The following is a 24,237-nucleotide window of genomic DNA, read 5'->3' on the forward strand; positions in this document are numbered from 1 at the left end:
ATGTCATATAAATGTCAATATTTCTAAGAAAATAAAATCGTTTTCAAAAAGAAAAAAGTTTCATCCAGAAAAAGAAACACATGAAAAACACAGTGTACACAATTATCATTGTAATAATAACGGTATGAGAATAATTCTAAAGTTTTGTGGACACAATATATCAATTTTGTGAATTTTTAGTAAATTGAGGCATTGAACCAATTGCACTTTATTTCATCCAATATCATCTCGATATATTCCGTGGTGGCTAAGAGGTTGTTTTTGTCTTTTTTCTTTAGTCAAAGTGACTAATCAGCTAATTCATAAGATATAAAATGATAGTATTGAAAACTCCTCGTCAAATACATCCACTTAGCCAAATAGTGAAATACAAATATAATTCTACAACATTTCATCAAATTAATTTTGACTATCATAAAATGCTCATGAAATCTAAAAGTTGTATTATTAGATGATATATTGAATAGAACAAATACTTTTATATATATTTGAATGATATCTATTATCTCATTTGCATCTTAATTATGTTATTCATGTCTCTTTTCCAAATTTTTAAAATACAATAATTAATTTTTATGTCGTTCCACAAGATATAAAATATTATAAAAAAAATGTAAATTCGATAGAAGAACATTTGTTTAGTTTCAATAAATAATATAATATTATGTTCTGGACACAACAAATGAGATTGAAACTATATTATCCTCATGATATGATGAATGCAATCATTGTTCCAAAGCCTATAAAAAATAACTAACGAGATGACTTTCCTGAATTGCGTCAAATTAAACGAGAAAACAGTTCTAATATAGTAATTTGAGTAGATATATTAACCTAATAGCTATATATAAACAGTTCTAATTTATTAACCTTATAGCTATATGTTAATAATATTTATATTAAATATATAAAATTGATATTACAAATATCACGATGTTTGAAGAAATTACAACATCATTCATTGATTATGTTGTTGAAGGATATATAGGTTATACATACTTTTACTCACAAGTGAAAATCTATCACGATTAAAAGAATTTTTTCTTAGGAGTTACAGTTGATGATTGTCATAAATTGAAAAATCATAAATAAATAAATAAATAAATAAATAAATAGTCGAAATATAAGATTACGGGATAAAAATAATGTAGAAAACTGAAAAAATGTTATGATAGAAAAACAAACTACAAGCATGTCAAATCTCCGATGAGGAATATTCTAAATAACATAATAAGTGTTAAAGATGATCATATACTTGTTGAGTATACCAAAATAATTATACGCATATTATAAAATTACGACGAGAGTTGTTGAGTTGTCAAAATCAACCAAGAAGCATATTGAAAATATGTTATGTGGATAAGATAACTTTTCTGATTCATATACCGTCTATGATAATGATTTTTATTTTTTGTAGTTTGATTTGTTCCAATTGATAAATACTACTATCCTTATTTTAATTCATTTAAATATTATCAAAATTTCATTCATATATTTTCAGCAGTTTAGTTGTTCACGTGCAACGCACGTGCACTTTTCTAGTCTATTTATATTTACCACTTCCAAATGTGAATTTCCATATTTGTCCTTCTCTATTTATTTATTTAGCTTAGCAAGTGGTTTTTTTATATGGGTATCTTAAATAACTAATTACTAATTATTAAAATATCATGATTACCATTCATTGAATACATTGAATTTATTCCTACTTCAATCGTGAATTTCCATGTTTGTCCTTCTCTATTTATTTATTTAGCTTAACAAGTTGTTTTTTTATATGGGTTAACTTGTAATTTCTTATATATGTGTGTGTGTGTCTTAATATTCATTGAATACATTGAATTTATTCCTACTTCTCATCTTGTGGTTCTGCATGACCTTCTTCTTGTTTTTTTTCCCAGAGCCCAATTAATTAATCTACTTACATATAAATATATTACTTTCAATTGTGAATTAGTAAAATCTATTTGTCAGTTTTCACAAAATTTTAAAATTATATCTATGTTTCTAAGGATTTATTTTTATGGTTATTATAAATATATCACTCTTCTCATCTCAACTATATATTAGTATATATTTATTTTAGTTTTGTAACATTAATTTATTTAATTATTGTATTTTTTTTGGGTTTCATTTTATTTTAGTTATTATCTATTTTTTTTACTTAATTATTTAATTGTTATGTTGGTTTTTTTTTTTAATTAATTTGATTTATCGATGGTTCGTTTTTGTTTCCGTTTCTTTTTCTTAATTTTTTTACGGTTTGGTTAATTTATATAATATATCTATTATTTTCACAAAATTATGAGATTATAGTAGTCTTGAAAGATTTATTTTGATAGTAATTTTGTGTTCTTCTCTTCCGAATTATATATATGAGCAGTATTATTTATTGAATACATTGAATTTATTCCTAACTTTTCCCGCCTTGCTATTCTACATGGCTTCTTCTTGTTTTTCCAGAGTTTGGTTAATTAATTAGTAAAATATATTTGAAACTTGTCACAAAATTTGAAGATTACATCTCGATCTCTAAGGATTTATTGTTGGTTATTTTGAGCTCCCCTAATCCAAACTATATATTAGTCTATATTTTTTTTTATTACATTATTTTTTTAATGCATTGGATCTTTTAAGGTTTTATTTATTTTAGTGATTATATACTTGGCAAAAACTTGTGTGAGACGGTCTCACGGGTCGTATTTGTGAGACGGATCTCTTATTTGGGTCACCCATGAAAAAGTATTACTTTTTATGCTAAGAGTATTACTTTTTATTGTGAATATGGGTTGGGTTGACCCGTCTCACAGATTATGATCCGTGAGACGGTCTCACATGAGACACACTCTATATACTTTTCTCCTTCTATGAGTTTTTTTACTTAGTTATTTGACTTTACGTTGGTTTCCTTGATTTAATTAGTTTAATTAATCAATGTTAAGTGTTTTGAATCCATTTTTTTCTTAATCAATTTTTGCGGTTCTGTTATAAATTATATTAGTTTCCAATGATTTATTTTGATAGTCATTTTGAGCTCTCCTCAACTTAATAATGAAATAAAGTTATTATCATTTTCAACTTCAATCTCATTATACTTTTATTGAATAATTATAACAATATTTGACCTTAAATAAGAAAAATATTACAAGAAAACTTTAATATGATAGTTTATTTTATTTTAAATTTCTTACATTGTAATATTTAATAATTGTATCAGTATATATATCGAGCTTATGCTGTTCTATAAGTGTGATTAAAACATGTCAGTAAATGTCTTTTTTCATGGTATTTTTCTAAAAAAAAAAAAAAATAGACACCGAGAGTATGTAGATTCTATATTCACTTTTGAAAATTTTTCTAATGTTTTATTTGTAATTTAATTTGATTAGTTTGATTTATTTCAACTTTATTCATATAAAGATAAATTAATGAGAAATTAAAAATAATGGAAATTTCTTTATATTTATGAAATAATCCTTATAATTTTTTAACCAAGATAATCCTTATAATAAATATGAATTATAGTGATGTTTTATTAGCATTTGTTAGATATTAAAATTTTTATATATGATATTTTTAACTGAGTATTACGTATTTTTTATTAGTTAGTCTCTTGTGAGACGGTCTGAAGAAAAATTATCCGTGAGACAGATTAACTTTGTCATATTTAAAATAATAATACATTTGGCATAAAAAGTAATATTTTTTATTAATAACTCAAATAGGATATTTGTCTCAAAAAATTGACTCGTGAGACAGTCTCATAAATTTTTTTTTGTGTTATTTTATTTATATATGTGTTTTACTATACATATATATTTGAATGATATTATTTTAAAATTTTATTTCACATGAAATTATTAAAATCATTATTGATTTATAAATGATCCATTCTGATATAAAATTAACTATATATAATATGTAGTCTAAAAACAAACAGAGAAAGTAAACAAAATTAAAAGTTAGCAAAATCACAATTGATATTTAACTTAATAACAAGATTAGTGATTTTATTTTAATATTATTATGACAATTTAGTTAAACAAGGGAATTTCATTTGACAATCGTTTATGTAAGTGTATTCAATTTGAGTATATTGTGGTTTTGGTTTCGGTAAAATTAACTATTTTTTATTTTTATTTTTATTATTTTTCTATTGTTAATTATATTTGAATGAAAAATATATTTGTTAATTTGAGAAAATTGTCATTGTAATATTGAAAAATGTCATGTGAATAAGTGAATATATATTATTTATAGTCATGATGTATTTTATATATCTATTGTGTTTTGATTATTTAGATTCACAAAAGCTCACAAACAATATGTTATTCAAACGATTTTAAACATTATTTAATATCGTGATTATATTTTTTAATATTAGCCATCCACATGCATCGCATGTGTACAAGTGTATGTATATATGTAAGTCAACTGAATCGTTGCTGTTTAAAAATTGGAGCATCTCTCATTTAATTATTATAATTGCATTTGACCATTGACAATGGGTTTTTATTTTTATTATTATTCACATAACTGACGAGATAAAAGATCGGTCTATTAAGAGTTCATTGAATCTAGATTTGAAGTGTTTCAAAGTTCAAAACGCCCCATCGACGTTGAAAGAATCCTGAGACTTCTGCAATCTCAGCGAAGAATATCATAAAACAAAGCAGGAAGAATGGAGAATAGGGGCCATTTCGCCACGTTCGATGCGGTAGTCTCCCTGTTGCAAGATCTGGAACTAATCATGAGCTCACCGAACTACATACTGGACCCAAATGACTGCTTCAGTAGTCTTCATAGGAAAGAAGATATCAAGATCCTGTATGATAAAATCAGTTCGCTGCACTCTTCGTTCTGCAATTCCTCCGGATTAAGCTATGAGAAAGTATTGATGGACAGATGGGGGCATTGGATCCGATTTGTGGTTAGCCTAGCTCAAGAGTACATTGATTCATGGGTATGGGCTCTGCATATAATCTTTATTGTATTCTACTCGAGTATTCTTTGTTTACCTTCTAAATTTCTAGTACAATATTGTCTTGTACATGTATATTTTGTTCATCTTCTTGAAAATTTGAGATTTTTCTGTTTCTTTTGACAGGTTTGGCCACCACCAAATGTGGAGAAAGAGAGTGGTAGAATGTCTCACCCAAAGCTGCGTCGAGTGGCCGAAAGTATGGAGTTCATGAATGACCAGTTGAAAAAGATTCATGTCGAGAGGGAGGCCGTTCGCGAATCAACCCACAATTTTGGAGGCGCCACGCTCACAGGCTCGATTACGATACATATTTTCTGATCCCAATAAGATGCCTTCACATTTTTGCATCATCCCCAACTTCCATGTCGACTCAACAAATATATTTGATAATAGTAACAAAGTTGTCATTATTCATTTCGACTGATGAGTATCTATTCATGGAGCAGGTCAACCCTTCACCGTCTTGGATATGAGGAGCAGAATCCCCTCACATTCATACTACCATGACGTCCTAGATGATATCGAGTTCTTGCGCCAACGTGAATTCCGCTATACGACAGACAATACTATTATGTTCGATAATTTCCGTGAGATTAAGGATTTTATGCAATCCAAAAGAGAAGGGTATGATAAAAAAATGATTAAAAATCTGGAGAGTTTGACCCGGTTCGAGACTCGCATAGCTAAAGACTACACGAGGGTATCGACTGTTATCTGATCAAGCATTCTGTACCTTATTATTTTACGTGGGGCTCTATCACATATGGAATCCTGGATTAAATGTTGCCTGCCCCAATTTGACTATTAACCGTTTTGTGATGATGAATTCTTTTCTTGAAATAGGTATATATGTCTATGTCTATTCCAAAGGACGCAAGTGTTCGGAGACGATCTATTGAAATGGAAATAATTGAAAGTACTGGGTTTATCAACAAGCAGTTGAAGGAGATTCATGATGTGAGACATATTCTTGAAAACCCACCCCGAGGAAACAGAGGTACTACATCTACAAGAAAGCTCGATTTGGTGTATATCTTGTGATCATATGAGAAAAGTTTAGACTTTTCAACTGTTCATAGCTTGATTAACATTTTCCCAGGTGACAGTACTTGGGCTAACAGTTAAACCTATTAAGGTAGTGTAGACAAAATTTGATGATGAAAAATTAATCCTATATAATTACATTTTTGCACAATAGCAACAATTATGCATCGTTTGAAAATGGTCGTTAGTTTTAATGAAGTATTTTCTTTTGATTTTTGTTCAGAAACAAATGAAAAAAGAGCTGCGTTAGTGTTATCTGAACTTCCAAGACTGAAATAAGGACTAATAAATTTTTACTCATCAACAGGTCAATCCTCTACCAATCTGGATTTGTTTCAAAGAACCTTTCGAATAGAAACTTTCCAAAAATATTATTCTGTGGTCTCAATATTGCAAGATCTGCAGCGCAATTTTCTCAATGAGGACTACTTGCCATGTCCGTTCAGGGAAGGAGACATTGAGGTTCTGTATGAAAATCTCCGCTTGATGCACTCTTTTCTGATTGATTCCTCAGGAAAAGTTTATGATGAAAAACTGATGAGCGATTTGGAGATGTGGATCAATGATGTGGCAGACATTGCTCAAGATTACCTTTATTCATGGGTATGGACTGTATCACTCAAGATCTTTGGTGAATTCTAAGTTGTCGCCCCTTATTACACAAGGGGTATTATTATATATGAAACTTTTCATAACAACTAGATAGTCATGTAATTATGGTCCCTAATTCATGAAATTTGATACTATATATATATATATATATATACATACTAGAAATGTGCACGTGCGATGCACGTAGGTGACTAATAATGAAAACTACAATCACGAGAATTAGATAATATTTAAAGTTGTTTGAATAACATCATGTTTATAAGTATTTATCAATCTAAATATATCAAAACACAATACATAAAAATACATCATGACAATCAATCATATATATTCACTTATTTATATGACATTTTTCAATCCGCGACATAAAACAGCTCTCTTAAATGATAAATCAGTAAAAATATTTTTCATTCAAATATTATTCAAAATGAAAAAAGCAATAAAAATAAAATTAACAGAATAGTGAATTTTACCAAAATCAAAACTAAAATTTACTTAAATAGAGTACACATACCCAAACGTCAAATAAAATTCTCTTAATTTACTAAATTATCATAATAATGTTAAAATAAAATCATTATATCACTTTTGCTTTTGCTAACTTTTAACGCATTGAGGATTTTATTTAATTTCTATATTTTTTTAGAATACATGTTATAGATAATTAATTTTATATCAGAATCAATCATTTATAAATTAATATTGGTGATTAATAATTTAAGAGAAATAACATTTTAATATAATACCACTCAAATAAATATATATAGTAAAAACATATATAAATAAAATAATATGTAATACTCAGTTAAAATATTTTATATGTAAAAATCTAATATATAACAAATGATAATAAACTATCAATATAATCCATATTTATTATAAGGATTATATTGATTAATTTTTTTTAAAGATTATATCATAAATTTAGTTTAAAATTTAGAAAAAAAAAAAAAAAAGAATGTGTACTAATGTCCAAATATATCTAAGATGGACAGTGAATCACAAAAATTGACTAAGAAATGTAAATAAATAAATTTTTTTACATAAAATTTAGAAAATAAAGAAGAATGTGAATTAATGTCCAAATCTATCTAAGATGGACAATGAATCACAAAAAAACCCTTAAAAAACATATTAATTTAATTTGCTAACTTAAATGAACAAGAAAATGTAAAAAATATAAATTTTTTGGCATAAATTTAAGAAATAAAGAGGAATGTGTATTAATGTCCAAATTCATTTAAGATGGACAATGAATTACAAAAAAAACCCTTAAGATAACCTAATAATTTAATTGGCCAACTTAAATGAACAAGGACATATAAGGAAATTCACAATTGAAGTGGTATATTTACATGTACTAGGAATGATCACGTGCGATGCACGTAGGTGACTAATAATAAAAAATAAAGATTTAGATAGTTTTTAAAATCGTTTAAATAACATCTTGTTTATAAGTATTTATTAATCTAAATATATCAAAACACAATAAATAAAAATACATGATGACGATAAATCAAATATATTCATTTATTTATATAACATTTTTCAATTCGTGTGATTATAACATAATGATAGCTCTATCAAATTAACAAAGATATTTTTCATCCAAATATTATTCACAATGGAAAACAATAAAAATAAAATTAATAGAATAATGAATATTACTAAAACCAAAATCACAATATTTTTTAAATGAAGTGCATATAGCGATTGTCAAATAAAATTCTCTTAATTAACTAAATTATCATAATGATGTTAAAATAAAACCCCTAAACTTGTTATTAAGTTAAGAGTGAGTCTCATGTGAGACCGTCTCACGGATCTTAATCTGTGAGACGGGTCAACCCTACCCATATTCAAAATAAAAAGTTATATTTTTAGCATATAAAGTAATATTTTTTCATGGACGACCCAAATAAGAGATCCGTCTCACAAATATGACCCATGAGACCGTCTCACACAAGTTTTTGCCTTAAGTTAAATATCAATTTTGTTTTTGCTAACTTTTAAATCCTTGAGAATTTTGTTCAACTTTCTCCTTTTTTAAAATATATATTAGACATAGTTAATTTATATCATAATAGATGATTTGAAAATTAATATCGATGATTAATAATTTCATGTTATATAAAATTTTAAAATAATATCAATCAAATAAATATGTTTAGTAAAACACATATATAAATAAAAAATAAGTAATACAAAGTTAAAAAATATCATATTTAAAAAATTAATTTCTAATGAAAATAAATTATCACTATAATTCATATTTATTAAAAAAATCATCTTCATTAAAAAATTATAAGGATTGTCTAATAAATTTAATACAAAAGTAAAAAGTAATTTTCGCTCTTTTTAATTTTAATTTATCATTAATTTTTTTCTGTCTAGTTGAAATAAATCAAACTAATCAAATTATACGAAAAATAAAATATAAGAAAAATTTGCAAAAGAACATATAGAATCTACATGGTCTCAATGTCCATTTTCATTGGAAAAATACCATAAAGAATGACATTTTCTGAAATTTGATATGCGTATTAAGACATTAATTAAATATCACAATTTATTAAATTAAAAATAAAATAAAGTATAATATTAATGTGTTTGTAATTTTTGTCGTTCATTCAACTAAAATAATGAAATAAAGTTATTTTTATTTTCAATATCAATGATCAAAAAATTGAAAAGTCACATAAATAAATAAATAAATCTAATTGTGAGTGAAAAGGTAATTAAGTAAAGAGTAGGTCTCATGTAAGACCGTCTCACGGATCATAATCTGTGAGACGGGTCAACCCTATCCATATTCACAATAAAAAATAATACTTTTAGCATAAAAAGTAATACTTTTGCATGGGTGACCCAAATAAGAGATCCGTCTCACAGATACGACCCGTGAGACCGTCTCACACAAGTTTTTGCCTTAAGTAAAATATTAATGAAGTAATGGTGAGTGAAAGGGTAAGTAAGTAAATTCACACTTCAAACTCCCAATATATTGTATAGATTTTAGATTATATATATATATCTATATCTATATAAATATATGAATTGAATTATGATTTTACACTATGGTCCTCATTAATTAGTTGTCATCATTAAATTTGTATCATTCTCTTCCTCATCTTTAATTGATTATCCTTGTATTTATTTAATTGACTCTTTCACTCATTTTTATGCATGTACACTTTCTCTTTCACTCACTTTTTTATATACATATTTGACCACCTCATTTTTATCATCAAATTGTTGCACACCATTAGATAATTGTTAAACATCTCAACTTCTTTTTCACCAAAAAAAAAAAACATTTCCAGTGACATATGTTATAGTACCTATAGTTATTTGTATTCTGAAATCTACAAACACAATCATACTCACGTATTTTACCATCAAATTAATCTTTCTCTGAGAAGTGCATGATAGGCTTGTTTGAATATTTTGATTCAATTCTTTGGTGGAATATTGATATGATAGATTCATGTTTCATTTCACAATGCTTATATTATGTTTTCTACATGTTTGATCGATTATGGTCACTTAGAAGTTGGAAGCAGTATGCATTTTGACTCTGTAAACCACACTTCGTTGATTTTTTTTTTCAGCGAAATTTATTAAAAAACTTTGTTAGTTGATGAAAATGACAATTTAAAAATTAGAATAGTAGTTTGATTTCTGAAGTTGAAAACTTACATACACATATGATATTAAAGTTGTGTGTTTTAAAAATAGATATATCTTGTTCATATGATTTTTATTATTCGAACAATCTACTCCAAAAACGATGTCATCTTCATTAATTGAAATTTTACACCGATGATTTATTATTGTATCTTTTTTATATAAAACTGCACAACACAAATTATCACAAATTTTATTTTATTCTTTTAATATTTCTTTAAAAATTCCCGAATTATATATACACTCCACAATAATTACATAAAAAATGGAAAAAAAAAAAACAATAATTAGTTTATTTAATCAATTTGATTAAAATACTACTTCAACCATTTTTTCATAAAAAACACTCAATTATAATTTGATAATTAACGTTTCTACAAGAAAATATCAACTAAATCATATCGACCAAATTATTTTTCCCTCAACAAATTTGATGTTCAAACTAATTTATATTAATAGTGTATTTAACTCAATCAAATTAATTATTATTTTAATTTATTTTAAATTTAATTTTAATTACTTAAATTTATGCATTATCGTAAAATAATAATAGGAAAATAAAGGGAGATGAGTCGGATTGAATAAAAATAAATTATTAATAAACATTAATGTTATACAAAATTACTTTCTCCCATTTAGAATAAAAATATTTTCAAACTCTTTATGTGTCAATAGAGATATGTGATTGAGAGAAATGTTTGTCTGTAAGTGATTTCAAAAAATGTTTTTAAGTTATTTAGTTAATTTTTTTATCAATGCTCCTAAAAAAATATTACTAAATAATATGCTCCATTTGATCATTTTGTGTTCTTGCAATGAGATTAGTTTTTTTACCCTAGCGTTAATATGTTTGATTGTTATATGTCATTTATATTGATCATGTAATTGTGTTTGGATTGTTTATGTGATTTGTTTGTTTGCACAAAGAAAAGAGAAAACAAAATCAAATATTCAACAAAAATGGTTATTTTTCAATTTTTTATTGTTGAGATATTTTGTTAATTTTTAAACACATAATGCATGTTTTCTGTTTGCTTAGATTACTTATTTTGAAGTGACTTAGAAAATATTTAAAAAGTTGAAATATTTCTTTGTTTTTACCTTATGTCTCGGGACAATGGTATTTCCAAACTTATGTCTATAAATCAATATTTAAATTTTTTACGACATTATTATATTCTCTAATCAATTTTTTTACTTAGATTGATAGAAGGCATTTTGATTTGAGTTTTTATGTCCTTGCTTATATTATTTTTGTAATATTATTTATTATGAAAATAATAGGAGAACTACAAAATTTGGTAGGTCTAAGAGTCCTCTGGTGAACGACAAATATGGATAAATTATTAAAATATATAATATCCAGTAGATTTTTGGCTTGTGATTTTGTTCTAATTCAATGATTATGTATGATTCTAAATTTTAATTATATCACAAGTTAACGCATGATTTGTTGTTGCTAGATATATTTTGTCAACAGTACTCTAATATTTTTCCATGGTTTAAGAAAAATTGCGTGACTTTGTATTATAATTTTACGGGTGCTTTTCTAAATGGTTTTATTATGATTTCAATGCACCATTTTTCATTTGTGTTTTTTAAAAGAAGTGGAATGAATATCTACAAAACGATGACATTAATAAGGCGCCTTCTCTTTTTTTGAAAAAAATATTGGAAAATTTATACAAATTGTGAATAATATGAGTTAATATTTAATTTGAGAGTGATTTATGATTTTTATTGCTCGTATATATTTCAATTTCTTTGTTATTGTACTAAATAAATTATTTTTAAACTTTGAGTTATCATTTTTTTCTTATCGAGGTTGTTTGTGTTATGATTTTTTTATTCGTTTTGGTTAGTATTGTTGGTGGTAATTGATTTTTCTAATATTATATGATGTGTCTTGTTGTTTATATAAAAATAAGTATGAGAGTACATCAATCAAAGCCACGTATTTTGGGTCTTCTGTTCTACGAAGATAATAATAAATGGTTTCTGTGAATTATATAATTTCTTGGTTTTCCATACATATAGCCTACGAAATGCGTCAAATTTTGAACAAAAAAGTTAAGACAAACATAGTGGATGAAAAAAAGACATGTTAAATAAAAAAAATAATTTTGTGTATGACTATGTTGGGTGTAATAATTGTCCCTGTTTGGTAGAGCGGTCGAACCGTGGTGCTTGAGCTGCTGTGCGGTTTAAAAGATTTGAGTTGCACCATTACTACTAGCTATAATTTTTGGTAAAGCGGCAAGCGCTCGGTCCTACATACTATGTCCTAAATTCTGTATGATATAATTCAAACACATTTTTTTATAGATATTTGAAATTAGGTCCAACTAAGTAACATGAAACATATACATATATATTAAATCATATTTAAAGTAAAATGTTAACAATGAAGAAGAAATTGAAGAATTGTATGTGTAAATTAAGTGTTATATAATGATTATGTTGCTACTTCATGGTTGTGCGACATATGAATGTCATATAAAATGTCAATATTTCTCAATAAATTAGTTTTTCAAAAAGAAAAATTCTTCATTCAGAAAAAGAAATACATGAAAAACAAATTGTGCATAATTCTTATTCTATTTATAATGATATGAGAACAATTCTAAAGTTTTGTTGACACATTATAATAGATCAATTTTGTGCATTTTATTGAGACATTGAGTCAGTTTCACTTTATTTCCTCCAATATTATATCGATATATTTCGAGGTGACTATGAGATTGTTTTTGTCTATTTTTTTAGTCAAAGTGTCTAATCAGCTAATTCATAACATATGTGATGGTAGCATAGAAAACTCTTCGTCAAATAAATTCACTTAGCCAAATATTGAAATTCAAATAAAATTCTACAATATTTCATCAAATTAATTTTGACTATCATAAAATGCTCATGAAATCTATATGGTTATATTATTAGATGAGACATTGAATAAGACAAATACTTTGACATATATTTGAATGATATATCATATGCATATCTTAATTACATAATTCGTATCTGTTCTCAAGATTTTTAAAATACAATAATTAATTTTGTATGTCATTCCACAAGATATAAAATATTATAAAACAAAATATAAACTCGATAGAAGAAAATTTGTTTTGTTTCAATGAATAATATAATATTATGTTCTAAACGCAACAAATGAAATTGAAACTATATCATCCTCATGACATGATGCACGCAATCATTATTTCAAAGCTTCCAGAAAATGACGATCAAGATGACTTTCTTGAATTGCGTCAAATTAAATGAGGACACACTTCTAAGATATAGCCATTTGAAGAGATTTGAAGTATTTTTCTTACTTTGATTGAGAAATAGTTGTTAAAAATTTATTAACCTTATAACTATATTTTGATAATATTGATACTAATTATATAAAAATGATATCACAAATATCACAATATTTGAAGAAGGTGCAACACCATTCATTGGTTATGTTGAAAAATATATAGGTTATACATACTTTTAGTCACAAGTAAAAACTTATCACGAGTAAAAGTATTTTTTCTTAGGAGTTATAGTTGATGATTGTCAAAAGCTGAAAAATCATTTAACAACAAAAAAATAGTCGGAAAAATAAGAGTATCAGATAAAAACAATGTAAAAAACCAAAAAATGTCGTGATAAAGAAGCAAACTACGAGAATGTCATATCTCGGATAAGGATTGTAAATAACATAATAGATATTAAAGACGATCAGATATTTGCAGAGCATACCAAAATAGTTATATGCATATTATAACAAACTACGATAAATAGTTGTTGAGTTGTCAAAATCAACCAAGAAGCATATTGGAAAGTGTGTCAAGTAGATAAGATAATTTCTCTGATTCATATACCGTCTATGGTCATGATTTTTTATTTTTTATGGCTTAGTTTGTTTCAGTTGATAAATGTTATTAGCCATGTTTTAATTCATTTAAATATTATCAAAATTTCGTACATATATTTTCAGCAGTTTAGGTTTTTACGTGCAACGCACGTGCATTTTTCTAGTATATATATATATATGTATATATATCCCTGATCTGGGATTTTCTTTTCCTTATTTGATTATTGTTTATGTCCGATTTCTTGGGAACAGGTATGGAGTTGTCTCAAAAACCCAAATAGTGAAAAGCCAACAAATATGGCTATCTATGGTGCAGAACAGATTTTTAATCGAAAGTTGTGTCGAATAACTGATACTACAGAATTCATCCACAATCAGCTGAAAAGGAGTCACGATAACGAAGAGGTTCTTCGCCTATCGACCCAAAATGTACGAGATCAAACATCTGCAGGCAAGCTATGTTATGGCATCTTGAGTTAAATCTTGTGATTTATATATGAACTGTTCAGATTTTAACAGCACTCATTGCTTAATTAATATTTGCCTCAGTGGCCATACCTTACCAAATTGCAAGGCGGATGATCATTAATAAATATATGATACTCTACTATAAAAATGAACAGATAAGAGTGTCTCAAGTATTTTATTTTGATTTTTCTTTAAAATGAAAGGAAAACAAATGTTTCCTAATCCCCCATGTAGCAAATTCTAATCTCAATGTTGATGACCGATACATTTTTACTCCTCGAGCAGGTCCCTCCTTCATAGGTTCAAATATGCTACCCAAAACGTCAAATGACTAGTGCAAACTAGTGGGCCTTGAGGATGATTTGATAAAAATGCTAGATTGTTTGACTCGAAAATCGTCAAAACTTGAAGTGTTCGCAGTCACTGGGATGGGTGGGATTGGTAAGACAACTTTCACAAAAAGTTTATATGATCATCCTCTTGTCAAGCATGCATTTCGACATTCGTGCATGGTTCACTATATCACAACAGTACCAATTGAGAGAAGTATTGATAGGTCTTCTACTGTTGTATCTCTGATTCCGTGACTGGTCTATACGAAATGGACAATGCAGACCTAAAGGAAACACTTTACAAAAGTCTGAAAGGAATGAGATATCTCATTGTACTAGATGACATGTGGGATAAAAAGGTTTGGGATGATCTAAAGACAATTTTTCCAAATGATAGAAATGATAGTAGAATTATCTTGACCAGTCGACTTGATGATGTGGCTACTCATGCAAGTCAGAATACTCATTGCTTGCGTTGTTTGGATGATGATGAAAGTTGGGAGCTACTTTATTCAAAAATCTCAATGGAGGAATTGTGCCCTGAATTACTGTTGATTGGGAAGGAAATAGCATGTAAATGCCAAGGACTACCTCTAGCAATTGTTGTGGTAGGAGGGCTTTTATCAAAGATGAATAAGAAATTGGACATCTGGAAGGATGTTGCACAAAATTTAAGCTCAAAAGTTATGAAAGAATCAAATTATTGTGAAAACATACTTGCTTTAAGTTATAATCATTTGCCCGATCATCTGAAATCTTGCTTCCTTTATGTGGGAACTTTTCCTGAAGATCACAAGATTCTGGCTAAAAAATTGATGTGGTTATGGATTGTGGAGGGATTCATCCGTCCTGAAAATCTAAAAAGTGTTGAAGAAGTGGCTGAGAACTATTTGGAGGACTTAATTGCCAGAAATCTTATTCAGGCGAAGAGTAAAAATTCTGATGGTAAGATCAAGATATGTTACATTCATGATCTATTGAGAGACCTATGCTTGATAGAATCCTATAAACAGAACTTTTATCTCGCATTTGATAAGCATGGGCAATTGATGAAACCGACATATGGAAATGATCCTATGGTCTTCGAGTTAGAGCCGCGCCGTATCTGTTTTCCCTCTAGCACTCCTGATCTTATTATTAGTCCTTTGTTTCCACCCATTCGTTCTTTTTTGTGGTTTCAAGCTATAACATTGTCAGACTCTGATAGTTACTTTTTCATGAACTTCAAACTCCTGAAAGTGTTGGATATTACTTATCTAAATCTTGAAGAGCTACCAAGGGAGATATCACACATGGCTAATTTAAGATATTTGGCTCTTTCATTCCGGAAGTCCATCGATAGATCTATATTTAGTTCGACATTTCACAATATACAGTTCTTAATTATTGAGGGTGAGTGGAACGGTCTGTTGCCTAAGGAATTCTGGGCTATGTCGGAGTTGCGACATTTTCATTTGAAGAGAAGCGTTTTATCTTATTGGCCAAAAGAATCTGGACCAAATATAATGCAGTTAGCTTCAACTACTGGATTTCCTCAAGCTTTGATTTGTCAAGTACAGTACGAAGAACATTCACTAAAAGTTCTGCAAAATCTGCAATCACTTAGTACAATACGCCCTATAAGTTGCACCAAGGCAATCTTTCTTTCGATGCCCAACTTGAAGAAATTGCTTGTTTACGAAACGAGGAGGACTATGGATTCCGGGGATGGTTCAATAATCTTATCCATCTTAAAGAACTTCAAACTTTGAAGTACGTCTTTCGCGACCCATTTGTTAGTGGTTCCATGAAGCCAGTCTGTCTTCCGTCACCAGATTTTTTCCCCCAAAAGTTGATGAATTTGACTCTCAGTGGCACCTCTTTTCCATGGGAAGATATGCTCAAGCTCAGTGTGTTACCCGTACTAGAGGTGCTCAAACTTAAAAATTATGCATTCGCAGGAGCTACTTGGAAATCAGAAGGGACTGGTTTTCCTCGACTGAGATATATTTGTATTGGCAGAACGAATCTCCAGGTATGGGAGGCCGATGGCTCTCATTTTCCTCGCCTAAAACACCTTGTCATCATGAACTGCAGATTGTTGAAAGAGATCCCTTGTGGCATTGGAGAGTTGCCTCTACTTGAAAAAATTGAATTGTGTAATTGTAGTGAATCTGCTTCAGCTTCTGCTGAACAAATTTTGCTCGAACAACAAAGCAATAGCAATGATAACCTCGTTGTTCATATTATGTAGGTAAGGCATAACACACTCAGATATGTTATTTAAAGTGATGTATAACTATATGATGCCGTGAGGCAGCTCGCATGAGAAATTAAAATGCTCGGTCTTCCATTCATGGATCATAATCTTAGTTAAGTGTAGATTCCATGTTTCTATTGCTTTAACATTGCTTGTGAATAAATCCATTTTGTTGCTGCAAGAAATACTACTGCCCTTGGGTTACCAAGATCTCAGTTGTTTGGACATGTGCTTGTAAGTTTCTGTTGATTGTATGCATATAACCTTCTTGCATATTTCTGAAGTTCTCGATTTTTTAGCTTTGTTCATATTTCTGTCCATTTCTAAGATAGTTATATTTCACACAAACCCGTCTGGAAAATGCCATACCTATTGCACAGGTCATCGTATAACCAGCCCATAAGTTCGAGTCTGTCACATTTCAATTCGCTGCTTTCAGTTGAAAACGGGATACCTTAGACATGAAAACAGTTAATTCGAACAGACTATGATGCGGGTATAGACGAAGAAAACCTGTTACACAGTCGTCAATCAGATAAAAGTCAACCGTTCATGTTCAAACTCTGGTGTACGTCGAAAAACATTGGTTTTACATAGTATAGAATAAATACATACACTACACAAATTCAGACAAGATCATGTTTGGCCCTGGCTAATTCTTCAAGTTACTCTAACTATTCCAGTGTAAAATTCGCTCCTCGTAGTTTTGTCCCGTCAAATATAACTACAGTCAACATCAGTTCTCCAAGATTTTACGGATCAAAGAAACAGATGAACCTGACTCACGGCCTCCAAGGAGCTGGTGGCGGTGGTGGTGTCGGAAACATGGGTGGCACGGCAGAGAAAATCGTGTTCTTGTCGATTTCCATGTCTGCGCCGCCAGATAAAGCAACAAGAGCTGCCACAAGGCCTGCGTTTCCAGCAAGTGTTGGCTCTGTATAGTTATAATTAGAACGCACATCGTGGAATCCATCAGTGCCTGTCAGGGTCCAGCAACCATGGCTCCAATAACGGTATTCGGATTTGGTTTTTTCGAGTCCCTCCATTTCCATCCTCCTTTACAATTATACTTGATCTTGGATTTAGGTATTGAGGCACCCCTATGGTGTACATGCTTCGGGTAATGATTGCCAAAGCCCACAACATAGCTCATTTTTTGGGGATTTCTGCCAAGAATGTAATCCATCTGAAAATTGAGCATCCAAAATTAAAGATAGTCGAATATTATCTATGATTTCAGCAGAAGTCTACAAATGAAAAAGTGCAAGTCGTGTACCTGTGTCTGCGCAAATTCTCGGAGGGTATCGGTAGAGTAAAAATGAGGTCCACAGTACCAACCAGGTGTATCAGCAGCTCTCATATAATCGCTAAACAATGTTGCAAGGAAAGCAGCATTGACTACATATTGAAGAGGCTGAGGTGCTCCGTGGTTTAATTGTATCATTCCTCCTGTTCAAGTAACAAATATTTGCTTGAGAATAGAACAACTCAATTATTGAATATGCATTTCAAATTGTTAAAAAGTCGAGAAATTTAATCTTTATACTCTCCAACATGCCCTTTTATGTTAGCCAACTTTCTTTATGCCGAAGCATTTGATCTAAAACCCTTTTTTATGTATATGACAAGTGGTGATACTTTAACATAGAACTTTCTTGGAGTGGCTCCAATACCATTTCAAATAAATGCCCAAAGGCCTAAACTATTATAACATCATTTTAATGCAAAATAAATTCTGAAGTATTTAGAAACTCTTTTTCATAACTGGTGGCAATGAGAATCAATCTTGGGGCTTTTTATGTCTAGCTTTGATATTTTAATTAATAAGCATCTTATCTAAAAGTTTATGCTATCGATTCGCAATGAAGCAGACATTTACCTCTTGTTCTGTTAAATGTTGTAAAATATGGTAGGAACGAGCACATGAATATGCTAGTCTGGTTGTGAAATGTTTTCAAAATTTCTTCATATGGATATCCTGGGCTGAGGAATAACCTCAGACGACTCAGAAGCACCTAAATATACAATCAAAATGATCAATCACCAACCATCATTCAATACTGTTTAGTATTATCATTTGATCACATAAACTAAAGGGTACCATCTATATTCCACTTACTTGAGCTCCAGGAAGCTTATTGTCCCAATTTAAAACCCCATAATAAGGGCCTCCCCAAAAGGCACCTGCATGCTTGGCAAGACCAGGAGTTGTGGCAAGCTGAAGATATGATGCATTTCCCGTAGCATAATACATCCAAGCTGCCCCCCACACAAACTCGTCCCAGTAACTTGTGGAATTATAGAATGTTGCCGCCTCGTTACCTGCACTGTATCTGCCACGTTGATCTCTAGAGAACTTGTAGAGAGCCTTGGCACCATGAACGAGCTTTTGTGAATAGGCTTTGTTGTCCTTGAAAACAATGGATGCCGAAGCCAAAGCAGCAGCCATTTCCGCAGCAAGGTCGGAGCAACTATGACATTCCGTAATGGGTCTGTCGTAATCAATGTCTTCTGGGCGCATCCAACAATAATGGTCATTAGGAGTTGGTCCTCCAGATGTATCCCCTTGTCCGACCTGCCAAGTATAAGAAAAACTTTAGACTACCTAATGTATTCGGGAGCGGGAACATTTATTGTCCGGGATGATAGCCTATGTGACATAGTGATTGAAATGTGGCATTTCTTCTGTCATACTTGTAAAGCATTTAAGCTGAAATATTAATACACCAAATATACCATGTGTTATAATGTTAGACATTCAGCCAACGAGAATGCACTCCAATTGATTTTGAACAATGATAGGTGAAATGAAAACTTTCTTAATTTCAACGCATAACTATAAAGAACTATAAATCTTATCCAACCTTAAAGGGAAGACAAGCTTTTCTGGACTACCTTTCGAGCACAATTCATACTGATGATGGACTGGAACGTGGAATCAATTCAAACGTTTTAACATTTTTCTTCCTTCTCAGAGAAACTAATTGAGAGATATTAACATTAAAGGATGAAGAATAATGCCCTAACAACAATTAGATGGAGCACAATAGTGAAATTTGGATAAGTATGCTGAAACAAGATTTCGAGAAGTTAATTTCTAAAAAACATAAAGGCTACCACCCTTGCTAGACCCTGTTTCCCTGGCCACTTTGTTATATGGGAATAGACTAAAAAAATTCAACCAATAAACATGCCATAAAACACAAAATGAAATGTCCATATACAGCCCGAAAAAAAAATTGTGGCATTTACTACCTGCGCAACAATTCGATCAATAGTATCAGCGGTAGAGTTGAAAGTCTTGAGGAAGTAATCAGTCCCCCACTTGATAATTTCTTTGACATGGTTAAGTTCTCCAGCAGCTTCATACTTTGCACTGTATTCAATCACACTCCAACTCAACATAGTCATGGCAAAAGATTGAGGGAAATTGAACTTGATTGCATCCCCAGCATCATAGTAGCCACCAGCCAGATCTTTAAATATAGTCGAGGAATCTGACTTCCCATCATTTACACATGAGTTTCCCCTCCATGACACATTATTGTGCTTCGGTAGTTTTCCAGCTGGAAATAAAAAACCATTCAGCCATTAATCATTGATGGGATAATTTGAAGATGTTTATGTAAATTATTTCGAAGTGAGACCAAATACAAAATAATTGCTAGTGAAGCTCGTTGTACCGACATTTACAAAACTAGACTTCAATACACATACCAGAACTTGGCTAAAAAGGGGCGAGCCAGGTTTAGTGGAGTGACTCGATATAGTCTTGAGGACAAATCAAATAATTTTGGGAAGATTACACATAAATTTTGTTCGAGGGGAGCAAGACTGGCCCTTCTCGTCCCACGCTAGGTCCACCCCCATATCGTCCGTGGCAATGTGAAAAATATCGATGGAAAGAAAATAATATTAAGAAAGCGTAATTTCCTTATCAATATACGAGGAGCTGGAACCTTGAATTTTTATAAAAATTTTACACAGAGAATAGATTAGAGAAATCTTCTGGCTTGGCCTCTATGCATCAAATCCATTCATGTTCTCTTCACACAGAAATTCATCAGATTCAGTAAACCCAATAATCAGAATAAAACTCAAAAAAAATTACAAGAAAATGGTACACTCACAGCGCTGAGCATTAAAGAACATGAGAGCCTTCTGCAGGGCGAGGGTGTAATTATCCGGCGGCGGCGGTCGGTGGTGGTGCCGTGGAACTGTCTTAAGGATCAAGGAAATAAATCCAGCCAACAATCCAACACCCAAAATAACTCCCACCGTCCACAAAAAGATCTTCCTGCTAACAATAATGCAGCCCAGATCAACATACCTCTTCTTCTTCTGCTCCCCAGGACCCAGCAGCCAGCTCTGCTGCGTCTCATCCAAAGGCCGCGACAGCGCCGCCCTGTCGAAGTCGTGCAAGTTCCTGCTTCGGTCATCGTCCGTGGCCGAATCGGCAGCAATCTCCAGCGACCCACCCCACGGATCCCTACCATACATACTCATTTCCGTCTGAAAGGCTCGTTCTTTAAGCTGGTTAAGAAGCCTAAAACGAAACCCACTCCACAGAAAAAGGAAAAAAGAAAAAGAAAAGAAAAGACGAGTGAAGACGAAGTATGATGAAATGGGTTGCAGAGATATGGGGTCCGGAACTTGGAACACTGAATTCTGAAACAAGTTCCGAAAAGTATGAGTGGGCGATAATGGATTAGGAAACTTTCGGCTGTTAATTAGCTGTAATTTAATGGAGAGTCTCTGGTATCACGACTGCTGTCTGATTATAAATTATTAAAGAAAGGGGATGATGATGGTGACAGTCTTGTGTCCGATTCTGCTTTCGCTTTTTCGAGAGTTGTTTTGCATGTAATTAACTAACTTAATAACAGATTAATGGGTGTTTTTGTCTGTATGATTTAAGAATGTTTGGCCAGTCCCACTGTTTTGATACGCTTTCATTATCTTTAGATGCACGCAATGAATTTTCCATGCTTATGAAAGAAAGATTATGTTTTTTGTTGGATTCAGTTAGCTATATGGACTGACATTGTGGTTTTTTATTATTTCAAATTTTATTTATTGTAATAGTATTTTTCTTTAAATTTTATTTTATCTCATGACACTTCAATTTAAATTTTTCATTATCAGGTAATAGAGTAAACAATATGTTTGAACTTCTTGACGCTTCATGTAAAACCATACACAATAATCTCTCAAACATTCCACTTGGTTTTTGAGGTTGTATAGTTTTTGTCGTGGAACACATTTTGGCTTCATAAGTATTTCAATGAGGTGGGCACGTTCTCATACTTATATAGGTGTTCTCCTTATAAAAATATCCTATCATACTCCGTGTGGGGACCCGGACGCTAATTCATTCCTTAATCGTCGTTAGGAATAATTCAAACAATTATAATAAACAGGGTCTAATTTTTTTTTAAAATTATACAGCGGAAACGTAATGTAATTAAATTCAAATTACATATTAAACATAACATACAATTATTGTATGATCTACAATAATCCAACTAGGTTCAACTACAAGTCAGTGTTGAATCCTAAGTTGCTTCAAAGCCCGGATCTCCACGCTATCTAGTCCAGCCTCGTTCTCTTCTTGACCATGATCCTAGCTCACCTGTTGCCATGCACACATACAAACAAGACAACAGCCGGATAACTCCGGTGAGATATAAATATCCCAGTATAAATCATGTATACATGCCATCATATAAACAATATAAAAGCACATAACAGAAAATCATATCCCATATCAAAATCATGACATGAATCAATAACAAGAATAAATCATATTCTAAGCATGTACTAATATCAGGAACATAATTCAACATCCATCAATATCAATTGATATAACTGTCACTCAACTCGTGACTCTACGTTTTAGACTAGATTCAATCCTAGCCTAGGGATCCCGGTTCTCAGACATTGGCATTCCATATCGACCAACAGTAATAGAAAAGACTCTAGTTCTATCCACGTCGATATAGTATCGATCACCAGTAATAGAAGAAACTCTGGTTCTATCCACATCAGCATAGTATCGATCACCCCACATCGATATAACATCGATCAACAGTAATAGAAGAAGTTATGATTCTATCCACATCGATACAGTACTGATCACCAGCAATAGAAGGAGCTATAATTCTATCCACATCGATAGCCAATTATCCAGTGACAGACTATGGCACTTCCGCCAATACAATATCTCATGACATCGTGCAATGTGCCCGTGGTGATCCCACCACTATCAGGCACTTCTGTCATAAGACTACTCATCTAATACCTGCTATCTATAATCAAGAGAACAAGTATATCAATCAATTCATTGCAAATTTCAATGCAATAAAATCAAGTATGTGATTTAGGGAAACTCAAGCCAAACATTACTCGAGTTGTGCAATCCCAACTCAACATTAATTTATACCTTTATCTCCTCGCTCAGAAGAAGAAGAAGAATTCCCGACTCTATCTCGGTCCATTCTCAATCTGGTAATAACAATACCGAACAGATATAATATCAATAATCAACTCAATTCAATACCTGTTCTGATTAATATTCAAATCGAAATATATGCTGATCGATATCCAGTCAAGATACACTCTAATCCATATCGACCATATCACGATATAATCGAAATCACTACAGAATCTAATCAATATCAATTAACTGATGTTTCAACGGTATAACAATACAGTCTCGATAACCCCGTCAGTCCAAACATCACAGATATAATACCAGGACTCATAATCAATATCGATACCAGTCATAATCTCAATAACAATACATATCTGATATGAATTCTCAGTCACATCGACTCCGAAAATCATAACAATTACATAAACGGTCTGTTTCTCAATCTGACTTCGCTTCTACGATGTCTAACATATCAAGAACATCATATATTATTCCTATTCAATTCTGACAATAGCATAATTTCAAAGCATGTCAAAATGTAGCAAAACTTACGTCCAGTTGTAGCCTACGTTGATAGGA

General features: G+C 30.7%; 1 protein-coding gene and 1 pseudogene across 1 annotated transcript; one reads left to right on the forward strand and one right to left on the reverse strand.

Moving 5' to 3' along the window:
* Positions 1–4,557: 4,557 nt before the first annotated feature.
* LOC140813739 (uncharacterized) lies at positions 4,558–15,386 on the forward strand. Its single transcript, XM_073172408.1, has 7 exons — positions 4,558–4,963; positions 5,108–5,276; positions 5,431–5,684; positions 5,828–5,981; positions 6,336–6,631; positions 14,439–14,637; positions 14,940–15,386. The coding sequence occupies exons 1-7, from the start codon at positions 4,682–4,684 to the stop codon at positions 14,987–14,989; spliced, it is 1,404 nt and encodes a 467-aa protein (XP_073028509.1). The 5' UTR covers positions 4,558–4,681; the 3' UTR covers positions 14,990–15,386.
* Positions 15,387–17,724: 2,338 nt separating this feature from the next.
* On the reverse strand, positions 17,725–21,977 carry LOC140813775 (endoglucanase 25-like; annotated as a pseudogene).
* Positions 21,978–24,237: the final 2,260 nt, after the last annotated feature.

Source organism: Primulina eburnea, chromosome 15 (assembly GCF_022965805.1).
Source record: "Primulina eburnea isolate SZY01 chromosome 15, ASM2296580v1, whole genome shotgun sequence".
Lineage (NCBI taxonomy): Eukaryota > Viridiplantae > Streptophyta > Magnoliopsida > Lamiales > Gesneriaceae > Primulina > Primulina eburnea.